Source organism: Lycorma delicatula, chromosome 3, assembly GCF_047948215.1.
Source record: "Lycorma delicatula isolate Av1 chromosome 3, ASM4794821v1, whole genome shotgun sequence".
Taxonomy (NCBI): Eukaryota; Metazoa; Arthropoda; class Insecta; order Hemiptera; family Fulgoridae; genus Lycorma; species Lycorma delicatula.
Window position 1 is genome coordinate 49,574,239 of NC_134457.1, and position 15,666 is coordinate 49,589,904.

A 15,666-nucleotide genomic window follows, 5' to 3' on the forward strand; every position below is an offset into this window, starting at 1 on the left:
GAACAAATGATCAGTGCATCACTATTTTTGACTTTTATGATATTTGTACATAACTACCCACCTTGTAGAGGCCAAAAAATATTTTTTTATATTTAAAAGAAATTTTTTTTAGTAATATACTATTTTCTAACTCACCAACATGTAAAAACAGCCATTTTCATCACTTTTTCCATGAGCTGTAGCATTCTTATTTTACATCATGCAGAGGGTCAAAAGGAAAGAGTAAAGAAGGACTTCAACTTAGTGTAATCAGAATTTATTTTGTTACATAACCAAATCTTATAATGTTTACTGAAAGTTAAGTTTACAAATTGTTTTTTTGGCCCAAAATAAATTAAAGGGCTTAGATAACAGGCCTGTTTTTTAACTTTTAGGTAGTAGTTCTTATAACAAAAATTACTGTTACCAAGTGGCCTTCATTAAAAAAAATGACCACCAAAATTGTAAGATTTTAAAATGTTTCATTTTGGGGGCCCAAAAACCACATGTGGCAAAAATTGAAATTTTTACAGCAGTAAGTACTTTTTATTTTGTTACTCAATAATGAAGCCATCAAAATCGCTAAAAACACTCCCTTCTAACTGTAAACAGTGTATCCAAAAATACTGAACTCATTAGTAGTCAGTTACAGAATGATAATTCAAATACATTAACAAGTTCAGTTTTTTTTTCCTTACTCCTGCTAGTGGAAGTTATGAATAAATGTTGCACTTTATAAACTTAATGCTCCTGCCATTTTTTTATTGAGTAAACCTGAAGTCGTCATTCATCTTTGGTGTAATGTTGTCCTCTTCCAGTAGTTGATAGAAAAAGCTCTGAAGGCGTGATAATCTTTAAAATATCTTCCAATTGAACCCATGTTTGATTATCCCTCAATGATTTCTTGGATGAAGTTCCAGGACCCTGCGAATGGAAAAAGTGTATTTGATATTCCTCTTCATTTTTATGTATTTTGATTTCAATGACTTCGCCTAAGAACCAACCACTTGCCATTGTATATGCAGCAGACATAATATTTATATTTTGGCTTTGGTAAACCTATAAAGCAGTAAAGTTAATAGGAAAACGTTTTTGACTTTTGTAGACTCGTTTGATTGGGAACTGCTATTTCAAACCATGAGGGAAATAAAGCTTGACTGCAGAGATAGTAGTATATTCTGAATCTGTATAAAACTGTGATTGATCTCAATGGCCTAAAGAAATAGGCCAAAATAAGAAGGGAAGTAAGGCAAGGTTGCCTGCTGTCATAGTTTCTGTTCATTTGTTTATTGAAAAAGCTATTGTGCAAATGAAAGAAAAACCAAAAGGAATGAGAGTTAATGGAAAATACAAGCATTGTATCCGCTTTGCAGATTATATTGTGTTACTGGCGGAATCAGCAAGAGGAATGAAGATTATGTTAGAAACAATAACAGAACTTAAACGGAAAATTAATAAGAAGACGAAGATAATGATTTTTAAAGAAACAAACGTTGATATTAAATTAGATTGTACTGTTGTAGAGAAGGTTGTCAGTTTTTATTATTTGGGAAGCACAGTCACTAGCAACAATGAATGTGCCACAAAAGTAAAAAGAAGAATAGCGCTGGCAAAACAAGCTTTCCAGGATAAAAAGAATATACTGACTGATAATCATATGACTATGCAAATAAGGAAACAGTTCACTAAAACTTGAGTACTGTAACTTATGGGTGTGAAACATGGACACTTGGGAAAGCAGAAAAGAAGACTGGAAGCAATGGAAATGTGGATTTGGAGGAGAATAACAAGAACAAGCTGAGTGGATAAGAAAAGAAATGATAGCGTTAGCAGAAGTGAGCGAGAGGAGGTCCTGGCTAAATGTTATACGAAGAAGAAGAGCGAAATAGATAGCACATATAATATGACATGACCAGTTCTTGACGAATATATTTGAGGGCAAGATTTAGGATAAAAAACCTGGAGGTAGACGGAGAGCAACCATCATCAATAATGTTAAAAAAGAGATGGGTCTTGGTTCATATAATGACTTAGAGAAGCAGAGATGAGTGATGTGGCTAAATTGACAGGGCATAGCCTTTAGTGAATGATGATGAATGGGGGAAATGCCAAGTGCTGAACAAGCTTTATTCACAGACTCAACTATAAAACATTAAGGTTCAAATATATCTTGACATTCCAGTTCGCTTTCTGTATCATCTTGTGGTTTTTGTGTTTTGTACACGGTGCTCTGCCTGGAATTAATTTTAAATTTGGATTGCTTGTTGAAGTCTCTTTCTTAACTCGTTTAGTGTGACAGCTAAATGGATCACAACAACTTTTCCCATTGATATGAAAATATTTATCTAAATATTTGATGTAAAGTATAGATATTTTCTGTTTCCGTACATCCACTTGTTGAAGCTATCAATGTTAGTTGCTGTTCAGTCTCTAAAACTTTAAAATATCGTGCAATACTGAAGATCCATTGTAAGTCAATTTGTGTGACATTCTGTTTCAGTGTGAATGCCAATTGAACACTCCATAATCCATTTTTATAAAATGCAAGGGTTCTTATAATAACAATACAGTTAGTATAAATTACAAAATTACCAATTTCACCTCACTTTGTTTTATCCCAGTTTCTCTACAGCTAAAATAAAAGATATCGCGTAAAAAGTAGTTCAGTGGTAATAAAATTACTTTATAAAAAAGTGTACATTTCCTAATTACGGTATTAACACTAGCAACAATACAACATATCACATTGACATCAAAACATAACTGAGCCTTCTATAATGCTTAAATTCAGGATTACTACGCAAACATTCATTTAAGCTATCTCATAGATATATCAAAATATTATGTATAGTAGGTCTACATTATTATCTAAAAAAATATATGCTGTGAATATTTTTTTGGATACTTTGTTCACAATTAGAAGGAATTGTGTTTTTAACGGTTTTGATGGCTTCATTACTCGTTAACCCTTTTAACTAACAAAATAAATTTTATACCTTATTTTGTTTTTAAAGTACATGAAAAGTACTTCTGTAAAAATTTCAGATCTTTGTCACCTGTGCCAAATGTGATTTTTGGACCCCAAATGAGACATTTCAAATTCTTACGATTGGGCAGTTTTTTTTTTTTTTTTGTTTTTTTTTAAATAATGAAGGCCACTGTGTCAGTCCAATTTTTTTATTAATTTTTTTTCAGAGTTTAAAGGTAAAAAACCAGGCCTTTCTGTTACCTTAAGCTCATTATTTATTTTGGGACCAAAATTTGAATAACAATTTGTAAATATAACTCCAGCAAACATTAGAAGATTTGTTTATGTAAAAAAAGGAATTTTGATTACATTAAGATGGAGTTGTATCTTTACTATTTCCAAAAATCCCTTTTTGACCCTCTGTGGGATGTAAAATAAGAATGCTACACCTTATGGAAAAAGTGATGAAAATGACTTGTTTTTATCTGTTGGCAAATTAGAAAATAGTCTATACCTCAAGAAAATTTTTTTTTGCCACTACAAGGTGGGTGGGTCATCAAATATCATCAATAACAGTGATGAAATAAAATTTTTGCAAATTTGTTTTGAAATAAAATGGAATATTCCTGTAAAGAGTAGCTAAAATTAAAATTGATACAGTAAAAATTCTCAGGGTGTGTATATACATGTAGACAAAATAATACACCTTAGACAATAAATCATCAAATAATATAAAGAAAATGAGTGTGACAAAAAGAAATTAGAAAGTTTGAATGGGTACTTGGCGTGTGCCAATTACTTTTTGTCGGCCTATTTTAAGAATCATTAATATGCAACATCTTGTAAATACCAGTTCTCCAGATTCATAAGTTGTAATTGTTGAAGATTGTGTAATAAATAAAGTTAAATTTTATGTTTTTTGTGCCATAATTAAAAAAAAAAATTGGTACTTATCAATTCTTTCATGACTTCAAAATAAAGGAAGATTTTTTGGTAAACAGGCGAGTAAATTTAATGTAAAGTATAGTGTTCTGTAAATCTCTGAGATATATGAGGTGTGATAAAAAAATTTAATCTTTATCAAGAACTTATTTATTTTAATATATTGAAATTGTCATGAATGTAATCTCCCAGAAATGCTACTACGCAGTTATGCCAGTGCTTCTTCCATTACTTTTAAGGAATGGAAGAAGCACGGGCAATTTTTTTTACTCCATTTATCATAGCAACTGGTTATCCTTTAACATTCTCTTAATCAATAAATCACATGGTGCCACTTCTAGAGAATATGTTGGGTTTGGTATTAGTTTGAAGACTTGTTTGCAGCAACCGAAATCTTTTGGGTTTTTCCAGATTGATCTGAAAAAATTAAAATTAGTTATGAGTAACGCTTAAAATTAATTTGGTGTACGAATTCTTAATAGTTTACACCATTGTAATTGTAGAAAGTAAGGAGAACTTAATATACCATCAAACTTTAGCAAGCTTGTGCTTCATTTCAGTATCATAACCATGTACCCATATTTTGTTAACTTTTTATGACATGTATGAGTAATTTTGACTTAATTGCAATCTCAATATAACAAATTTTGCCTGATGTGTTAGATTTGTTGAAACGGTTCTGGAACAATTTAGTCTTTTAAGTCTTTCACACAAAGCAAAGAGATTCTCACATTATCAAATTCTCTAATAGTGATTTTAATTATTAACAGAGTATATGCTAGTTTGTATATATTTTCTCATATATTGTTTATGTCCTCCTTGGGAATTCAATCCTTTTGCCATCTTTATAGCCTTTTAGTACCAATTCATAAACCTTTGGTGTTACATAACATTGAATCCAAAAGCCTTTTCTAAATTCTTCATTGCACTTGATTTCATTTTTAATGCAATGTATACCAACATTAATGTATTTCACCATTCATAATAAATACATCCTAATTACTCTGCTGCTAAGTTTGAACTATGCATCTAATTTGGCTGAAAACATTGATATACATTACATTCTGCCCAGCCATCATGTAGGAAAAAGATGAACTCTGTCAACAAGACAACATGCACAATTAAGTAATTTTTTTTTAACAATCATTGTAAGTAAATATTATTAACAAGGAACAGTTATAAAATTGTACAAGAACAAAGCGATTAGTGATACCAGTACATGATCATCTTATAAATTTGTTGATGTACTGTAAAAGAAAATGTTGCTATAAACATTACAATTCCTAAAATACCTTAATGTAATATTGTATTATTACATTCGTGTTCATGTGAATAATTTTCTATTGAACAAACAACTTTTTATATTATTTATGTATTATATTTTTTCTTGTTAAGATTTGAGATCAAGAAAATGTTAGAAAATAAACTTTGGGCCTCCATTTATTTATTTTCATTTAAAGATGGGGCAGTACATATACAGATCAATAAAAAAAAGTGGGTTCTCTCTCCATTATTTTTCCAAATGTTTTCAGTTGTAATAATAAATTTTATTTGAATATAAATTGATAAATTTTGCTAGAAAGCTTAATTATTTGATGTAAGAATGTATATTTGTTCTGAGAAACATTTTTTAATACTAGTAGTTTTTCATTTGTACTGATAGTTCCATACAAAATGTTAGTTATCCTTTCCCCAAATAAATAGTATATTTCTATATAATATATTTTTTTTTTTTTAGAATTACTGTTGAACCTGTAAACAAACTCAGTTTCCAAAGTATTTGTTTCAACATATTATATGTAATAAATAATGTACATGCTACTTTTTCATTTTCATTATTGTCTGCAAGTTGTATTTTATTGATTATTTTTATATTAAAACTTAGAAGTCTATATACAGTTTATATCATTAAAGTGAAAATTGTTATTATTGAAATATTTATAATCTGTTAAGTTTATTACTTTTCTTATTGGAATACATTTAGTTTATATATACATAAAATTGTATTTTAATGAAAGTTAAAGAAATTGCCAAATTTCCACCCAAGGCTTGTTTTGAAATATTTATAGCAATAAATCAGTTATGATAGTCAGTCTATGACTAGATAAATCTGTTTTTAACTTCGTAAGCATTATTTGACAAATTTCTTTTGAATCTGATCAATGAGATGAAATCACCATAATTACTCAAATAATTAAAAACAATTGAATACCTTGAATAAGTCTGAACACACTTTTGGCATATTTAGGTAAATTTCAGCGAGTTAAAACAAATGCCGTCCTTTTTTTTTGTAATTTATGTGCTATTTTTTTTACTAACTTTTTATAATTTATAATGAAACTAAAATGTGATAATCTGTGAGAAAATTATATTAACTGAATATGTTTTTTAAATGTAATTTAAAAATTCAAGTGCATGAATTACATGAGAAATTATGGTAAATTTCTTCTTACCTTTAATTTTAGATGTATAATTTCTGCTGTAAAATTTTAATGTTTGTAGATTTTGAAGATCTTAATCATATAGTCTATAAATCAATTTTTTAATCATAGTAATTGACTAGCTTTATCACAGGCATGCACAGTCCCTTCCCTTATCTGTGTTACAAATATAAAATATATCCAGCATCGCATGTAGTCTTATGATTATTTGGCAAAATATGTGAAATAAAACTAAAATTATATGACATTCCTTCAAGAGTTGTATTTGTGGTAGCTTGTTTTATATTACTAATTTCCATTTGTACTAAAGTTTCATCCATCCATGCGCCTTGATTATTATAGTAGTTTTTTTTTTTACTAAATAATAAAATACATACCACATATGTGAAGAAAATTAAAATGAAAACAGCTGCTAAGAAACACAAGAAAATGTAAGCATAGTAATTGAAATAAAAGCATTAATGGAAATATTAAACAATATGGATTAACTTTTTAAATATTACATCAGAATGATGGAAAAGTATGCTCCTTTTAAATTCAGGTAGTCTAGGTTACAAACTTAAAAAGTTTGATTGCTCTACAAAATTTTAATTTATATGTTTAAAATAAAGTCTTTCATTTTTTCTTTTCTGACGTTTAAATTGATTAATCTCTTTTTTAATCATTTATAGTATAAAATAATTGGTTATGTTATTAATTTTTGTTATGTTTTTTGTTTGTTTTTGTTTTAGTGTCCATGAGAATACTGGGATGAAAGGTGGACGTTATTAAGATACAGACTAAAAAAGTGTGTGTGATTTTATAAATATATTACAGTGCATGATTGTTGTAAAGAATTGGCTTACATCAGATGAGTTAAAATGTTAGATTAGCATTTTAATGAATGAACTTCCGTGCTGCTGGTAATTCATGTGATGTAATTTTTTTTATTGCTACAGAAGTATTCAAAGTAATAGTTAATCTAACAATTATTTTGTTAAAATGCACGGCCATAATTAAGTGTTCCAGTTCTTTATAATTTTTTTTCCCATTCTGATTCAATATTATAAAATTATTCACTTGCATCTTAATAAATGAAGAATAAAAATAACAATGTTAGGATAGTTACACATTCAGTAGGTATGTTTGTACTGTCAATGTTTTTTTTTTTTTTTTATATATATTATATATATATGTATGTGTAATTGTAGTTACTTTTTATTTTCTATTATGTATTACTTTTAATTTCATTTTATATAACCTACATTGAACTTCATGGAGTTTATTATTGGATAGATTTAATTATTGTTTACAATCAATTTCAATTGTATGTTGATAGTATAATAGTATTCTTAAAATAGAAGGTTTGTAGATTTCAGTTTAATGTTCTGTGGTATAGAGTTTAAAAATGTATTGTGTTAATTATAACAAACAATTTTTGTTATTATATGGTTATTGAGTTCTTAGGAGACACCAGGTTCTCACTGAAACATTAACATTGTATCGATTTGATTGCACAGATAGCTGTGTGATATTTTAATTTATTAATAATACAACTTTCCTGTATTGTATAAAAATATATATTAAATATACATGAGTTCTTTTTAATTTTTAGTTATTTATTTTTACTTCCTCAAGCATACAAGATGTATAAATTTTGAAATGATTGTGTCCATGTAACATGAACTATGATGTGACAACTATTTTCAATCTACTCCTGTAGGAAAAATCAGAACCCTCTAGTTTTCTTTCTGTTTTGTTTGATAGTAAAATTATCAGTCATGTTCAAAAGGCAAACTGAAGATTTAATATTAACTGAAAATAGCGCATAATGAGATGAAAACGGTTCAATGGTTACCCATTAAATTCTAAAACTGTATTAAAATTTAAGCAGTTTATTTTCTACAAGGTAGGTTCATTTCATTAAATAATCAATTTAGGAAATTTGAAACTAGTATCATTCTATATCTGTGAATGCGTGCAAGTGGTAGTTTGCTTTTTAATTTACCTGGGTTACTGAATTTATTTGGTATATTGGAACAGCCAGTACAAATTTTTTTTAGGCAAGTAGTTTTGAGGGACATCAATGACTCTTAGATAGTTAGAAATCTACAACATTGATAAAATAATCTATTTTATTTATTAAAACACATTAATGTTACAAAGGAATTCAGAATATAAAACCTTATAAAATTTCAACAACAGTCATTTGATTAATGTTGAAAATAGCTTCCTATTTAGTTAGTCGATTAATAAGCAAAAAGTAGACAAAGCCCAAACTTCTGACCGTCAACCACAGAACGTGAATTGTAGTTTTTTACTGTTCTTGATAATTTAAATGGTTTTTTTAACATAACTGCTGTGTTTTCTTGTATAATCATCACCTGATAATGGGAATTTGTTCCCAAAACATGTTATATGTAAGTTTCAAGATGGATTGTAATCCATAATGTTTTAAAATTACAAGAAAGATGTATACACATAAAATATACAGGTTGCATCACGGGAAGTTCTCCTGGGACTTTCATAACCTATTCTACTCATGAAAATAATGGGAAAAGTTTATTTAAATATAAACGTATGTCCTAAAATGTTTTGTTTGCGAGTTACAGAAAGATTCGCTGTTAATTAAGGGAAAGAATTAGCAATATCTTATTTTTTGACCAGAAAAAAAATGAATAAAAATAGGTTCCAGAACCATATCTGCTAAAGTTATAAAACCCCATACATTGGGGTGCAACATAGAATAACTTTGTTAAATGGTTAATAAACACAAAATACTTTTAAACAAAACTTGTAGCGAATTTAATTCTGAACAGAAAATTTTTGAATTTTATTTAAAAACTATTTTGCTACATTTGTCAAAAAAAGGTAATTTACAATAATTATGTCAAAGTTTGGTATAAAATAACAGTAGCTGATCAGCAACATGCAATATTAATTTTTAAATTATGTAAGGTACGTTAAGTACAATATAGTGTATTGTAAACTGTGCTGTTTTAGCGAAGGTTTTTTATGAATTTTAGTTTTAATGTAATCTGTTCACCATTGAAGTAATGTTGTGCATATTTAAAATACACTGATATAGTCATTTTGGGTGTGTAGTGGTGATCCTTCAGTAGTTTTCAGAATCGCACTGGGATTACACATCCCATAGCAATTAGTACAACTTTTTGAAATCTTTGGGAAACAGGTTAGGTTCATCACTACCTGGTATTCATACCAGCTACTGATGATCTGTCAAACACGATGTTGTGATAAAATTATCGATGCAGTCCAGGCTTATAAACAGCCATTTCAATGTCTACATCCAGAAGACTGCCTGCTTCACTTGGAGTTATGTTGGTGGAATACAAATTGATAAATCTACAAGGATGTTTTGTTTACTGATGAGGCAAATTTCACTCGCTCGATATGGCGGCAAAAACTTTCGCAGTGAGCATATATGGACAGAAGTAATCCCTCACAAAACTGGAAGGCAATTTTTCATTTCAACGCCAACGCCAATTTAGCATCACTGTATGGTGCAGATTTCTTCACAATCAGCTCTTTGGACTATTGATATTACCTGGCTGCTACTGAAATCTACTTGCACTTATGCTATTTTGTTCAGAAATAAATTCTATACAAGTTTTGTTTAAAAGTTATACTGCAGACGCAGTTCTGGGACCTATTTTTTTTTCAGGTCAACATACATAAGAAATCACTAATTCTGCCCCTTAATGTCCTATAAATTTCAGTATCGCCTGATTATTGTAATTGTTTGAAGCAATTATTATTTTACACTAATGAAGAATATATTGAGTTGTGATCAGTTTGAAAGTTTAATTTTGAAGAATTGCAGAAAACACTTAGATATGTGGTAACCAACACAACTCAGTGGCTAGTAGTTACAAATGTTATAAGGGTAAATAATAAATGAACAACTAGTATACTGCAGTGTGATTCACCCTTATGTCTTCTAGGTAGGTATGTGTGATGTGAGAAGCGCTTAATTAAAAATAATTGCCCCAGTTGGATTCACTTCATTATAATAGTTATAACAAAGACCTCGCATGACAGTCCATTGTAATAGGGAAATTTAGATTTAAAAAAATTACTATTTACAGTTAAATTTCCACAGTTTTATCGAAAGATTGTTCTAAAAAGACAAATGTGACTTAACCAGAGTTTTGTGTACTGTTGAAATTTCGCTAAAAAGAATAATAGCTGTTACGCAAGCACTTAAAATTTTTATATGTATTTTATTCCAAGTAATTTATATTGCATATGAAAAACGCAGAAACAATTAATATAAATTCATTTGCATAAACATTGTTATTCTTAAAATATTTTATAATAAAAAAATGAACATTAACAATAGTATTTATATTTTAAAAAAACAATTTAAACAAGAAAAACACTAATATTTATGAATAATTGTATGATATAATACACTTTGAACCAATGTGGCAAACACACTGCAACTTCACTGTTTGGGCTCCACCAGCTTGTTTTTTTCTTACAAATTCATTTTGGTGATGCCTCCGGAAAGTTGATATTGAAGCTGGTGTTTCTTCTAATAGAACATTTAATTAACTTATACTGCTCACAGTTTTTCTTTGAATTCCCGTTTCTCAAGAATTTAAACATCAGAAGGAACAATTATATGGATGGTTCAGTGAATAAAATGTTTAAGAATATTATATTTTAGAAAGAGTACAATAAAATGGTATGGTAGGACAATAAAATTTAGTTAAAATTATTTTTTCTGTTTTTAAACTTCTAATACCTTAGTGTCATTTTCTTCAAACACCACTTTTCTTTTTTCCTATTCCTTATATTAATCATAATATTAATTAACAATTAATATTTTATCACGGCCAAGTATTCAGACAGGAGTGATTAACTTATGTACTTTCATGATGGACTTCTTCCCAAAGTAAGCAAGGTTTTTCTGTTACATTTCTTGAAAAGCAATTGTATAAATAAAAAAAATTCACTAAAGGTTCTTGTTAATACTCTTGGTGTAGAAAAACAGTAAGTTTCATTAGACATGCAGCTTTTCATACAGAGGTTAGGCCACTAGCATTTAAACCCTCAAATGTCGTCACTAGTTTGGACTTCGTTAACAATGAAGTTGAATTTTGACGGATGTTATTTGGTTTGGAATGTAGAATATGACATAACTCAATCCTGGTCTTGTGGGAAACTGGACAGTAATGAACTAATAAAAATGTGATAGCAAGGAACATTTTTATTATTATTATTGCAAGATTTCTGTTTTGACCACCTATTATTATTAAACATCAAGTTCTGTTACTTCTTGGTTACTCTTAAGCTGCTGTAATATAATAATTCTTTGAAGAATTATTTTTAAATTCAATACAAAAAATATTTATGCCCAGCTGCCAATAATAGCAAACAACCTGAACAGGAATAACAGGTAAGTATGTTATTTGCATGAAATAAAAAGCTATAGGTGCAATGTCTTCATATTTTTCTCCCTCCACTGGGCTGTAATATGTTGAGTTCTCTTTGGGATTTTGAGCAAGGTGCAGGGACTTTTAATTTTTAGAAATGTATAAAGCTTTGTTTAGATCAAAAGTAAATAGATTTCCTGGAAGAGAAAAAATTAAAATAATTTCAATGTAAAAATTAAATTCATATACAACAAATGTATCCGGATATTTTACTCTGAAATGTTTAACTGTGCATCTAAGTATTGGCTATGTCCGTAACAGCGCACTAGGTTTTTTGGGAAAGTATATGATCCCATATTTTTACATAAATATCAGCAGGTAAGGAATTGCCTTTTATATTATGGCCATGTTTGCCTTTTGGTGTTGCAGTTTTTAATATCAAGGAAGTTTATCGTATTTCTCATAAACTTAAAAGACTTTTGCCTGTCTTTTTTTACACATGTTTTGCCTGTTTCTCTTAAAATTAAGAGTGTGCAAAAAATTTGCTAATCCGAATTTTGGGTTATCAATTTGTAGTACTCTATTACTTCTGAGATTTGCAACAACCCTTACAAATATGTCTTGTCCAACGGTTAGTGTATGGAGGAGTACCTGTAGTCTTGCACACTTTATTTTATTGAATGCATAATTTCTCACCCTCTTTTTTTCCTTTTAATAGGGCTGTTATTGACATCCATGTTTTGTACATTAAATGTAATTCAGATCTAAACTATGAAAAATAAATCTGTCAACTGACTGATTTTAAATTAACACTATAATAAAGAAACATAACTTAGCGTCTCACTTCATTAACATAACCTAATAGTTTATTCTCAATATAAAATAGGAGGAAAAACAAACTGATAAATTAAAAAAAATTAATTTTTAAGTTATTAAAAATAATTATTATTAAGTTGCCTTAACGCAACTTGATTGGGCATGATTCATATGACTGATGCCATTTCTCAGCACAATATGCATTCACTTCTATTCTTTCTCAAGCAGCAAAAACTTGATTTTTCAGACTAATGCCCTTTCTCAAATCAGTGGTCATAATAATCATCCAATGAATATAAATAGCTGGATCTTCATATGTTGGGTCCCTATCCTCATCATCTTCCCCTTCAGAACCATTATCAAAACAAAATCTGACGTAGACACCACATGACTTCCTTTTACACCTATTTGATTACATATACATATTTTTTTTAAATTTAGTACATAAAATTTTATTTCATTATAACTTATAACATTTTTTCATCTTTTTTTAAATTGTTATTGAATTATCATTTATTATTAAAAAATTTTATTGTATTTTAATCAATACATTTAAGTTAAAAAAAAGAGATATAGTCTGATTCGAACCTATGTAAGATCTCTCCCTTGTAAGATCCAAATATTTCATTAATTAAAATTTTATGTGGCTATAACTCTGGAGGGCTTACTACTGCAGTTAAGAAAAGACACTTTGTTTAGTCAATTCCAATCAAAAGAGGAGGTGCACAACTAGATGTTACTACAGTCCTAAATCCAAAATTTCAACATCCTACAACTAATTATTATTGTGCAAGATACAGACAACATGCCGAAACTAGTCAAAATGGATATTTCTGTTGAAATTTGAAAACTGTAATTTTTCATTATCACAATACTTCCTTTGTACAAGGAAGTAATAATTCACAAATTTGTTCATGTTCCATAGACACAACCTCAATTTCTTTGCCAGAATCTGAATTCTCTCCATCATTGTCACCCAGGCCTAATTAAGGGTCATATAGTTTACTAATAATTGTGTCAATAAAATAAATCAACAACAGGCACATAACAAAATGACACATAAATATCTCGCTTAAACTAACAGTTAAAAATTATCCAGTAGATAGTGAAAACAGCTTTACTTACAAATGCAGTATATATGAACTCAACAAAGTCAATCTGGAGTTGTCCTAATGAAAGGTATAGAATTTTATACAAGGATGACATACTCGTCCATCGTATACAGTAATTGCCCCTGTTGGATTCACTTCAATATAATAGTAACAACCAAGATCACACCAACTGTTAAACACTGATAAAGCATATACTACTCATTATGTAATATAAAAAATAAAATTGATTAAACACATCTCTGCTTATACATGCGAAGAGCAATGAACAATAAATACACACTATATATAATTTGTACTTTAGGTAATGACTTAGAAGACTTAATAAAATATTTGGTCACTGTTAAGACCTGTTTACTGCCATGTTTCATACTTTAACTGCCACTCAATATTTTGTAACCCTTTCAGTGAGGGCATGAGAATTTTTTCTTGATTGTAGTCTTATTTGGTTTTAGATGCTAATACTAACCAATTTACTTATTAATTGTAATTTTTTTGGAACATAAACATGTGACACTTTTGGTTCACATGGCCTTATGAAAGAATTATATTCTGTCTCGGTCAAAAAAGTAAACTTACAATGAATTCAAATTACTGTTTATACTACTGCAAGAAAATTTTGATACATTCCAGTGATGAAACATGAAACACAATAAGTACACTGGAAAAAAAACATAAATTTTTAACAAGTATAAAAAATACTTACAACTTATTTATCTATTGATGACATATGATTACCTCTCTTTTTTCCTGTAACTACCATTTAGATGTAGTCTTGTACATTATCAGTTCGACCATTCCTGAGATGTGTATCCACGATCTAGTATTCAAGTCCGTGTAAAAATAACTGGCTTTACTAGGACTTGAACGCTGGAACTCTCGTCTGGGAAGACACGTTCACCACTAGACCAACCCGGTGGGTTAACATACAGTTTTTGCACATCCTTTTGTTGCAAGCGTTAAACTTGTCTTGTAACAAGAACCTTTGCAGTGTCTCTTAGTTGTTTCCACCACTGCATGGGATGAAGATTGAAGATACTCCTGTTTCAGATTTTAAATTTGCTTTTTGTTCTTCCAGTCAGTTGTCCATGCAGCTATCAACAGTAGCTTCTTTGAAGTCAATTTTTAGTACATGTTTATAGAGACCAGGCATTGATCACAACACTGTTCAATATTAAGTCAAATGCTACTTTCCAAAACCATTTTACACTTTTTCGAAGACAACGTGAGAGGTATGCACTCAGTTTGATCTGAGAGATCAATGAATGCTTTTACAGGTTGTAGAACAGTTTCTGGTTTTCTGACTTCTTTCCCCTACTCATAGTGTCACCATTCATACTAATAAGCAGCAATACATCCAGTCTGTCTTTCCATTTAAGAAAAAGTGTACTCTTATTTTTGAACAACTGGAGAGTCAACACAGCCTGATTATAAATACCATTGTGACCCAAAATTAAGTTGCATGGTTTATGAACTGGTTTGACCAAAATATGGCTTGGCACAACATGTGAGATCAAAACAAGATTACCTTAATGAAAGATGTAGAATTTTTAACAAGGATGCATATACTCGTCCATTATATATATAGTAATTGCCCCAGTTGGATTCACTTTAATATAATAGTAACAACCAAGACAGTGTAATATAATAGTAACAACACACCAACAGTTAGCATTGAATTTCCAGCATATACTACACATTATGTAATACATAAAAATCGTAAAAAATAAAAATGATTAAACACATTCCTGCTTATACAAGCAAAGAACAGTGAACAGTAAAATACACACGCAATATATAATTTGTACTACTTAAGTTAATGACTTAGAAGATGTATATAGTCTTACTTTTTCCAAAAAAAATTACAATGAAATTGTAAACTGTTTGGTAAGGTTTTCACAGATATTACTTCCACTCAAAAAAAACAAAAATTTCTGTAATATACAAAAAACTGTTTTTAACAAAATTATAACAATATAAAAAAAGAAATGTAGTGTCTTTCTTAAGGTTTTTAAAAATTGTATAAAAGG

At 29.1% G+C, this 15,666-nt stretch overlaps 1 protein-coding gene across 1 annotated transcript in view; it reads left to right on the plus strand.

Annotated features, from left to right (window-relative positions):
- Window positions 1-7,917, plus strand: part of HnRNP-K (Heterogeneous nuclear ribonucleoprotein K) — an 82,969-nt gene extending 75,052 nt beyond the window's left edge. Inside the window, exon 13 of the mRNA XM_075359792.1 lies at window positions 7,062-7,917. Within this exon, the coding sequence (XP_075215907.1) occupies window positions 7,062-7,101 (40 nt within the window). The 3' untranslated portion in view covers window positions 7,102-7,917. The remainder of the gene's footprint in view (window positions 1-7,061) is intronic.
- The last annotated feature ends 7,749 nt before the right edge of the window (window positions 7,918-15,666 follow it).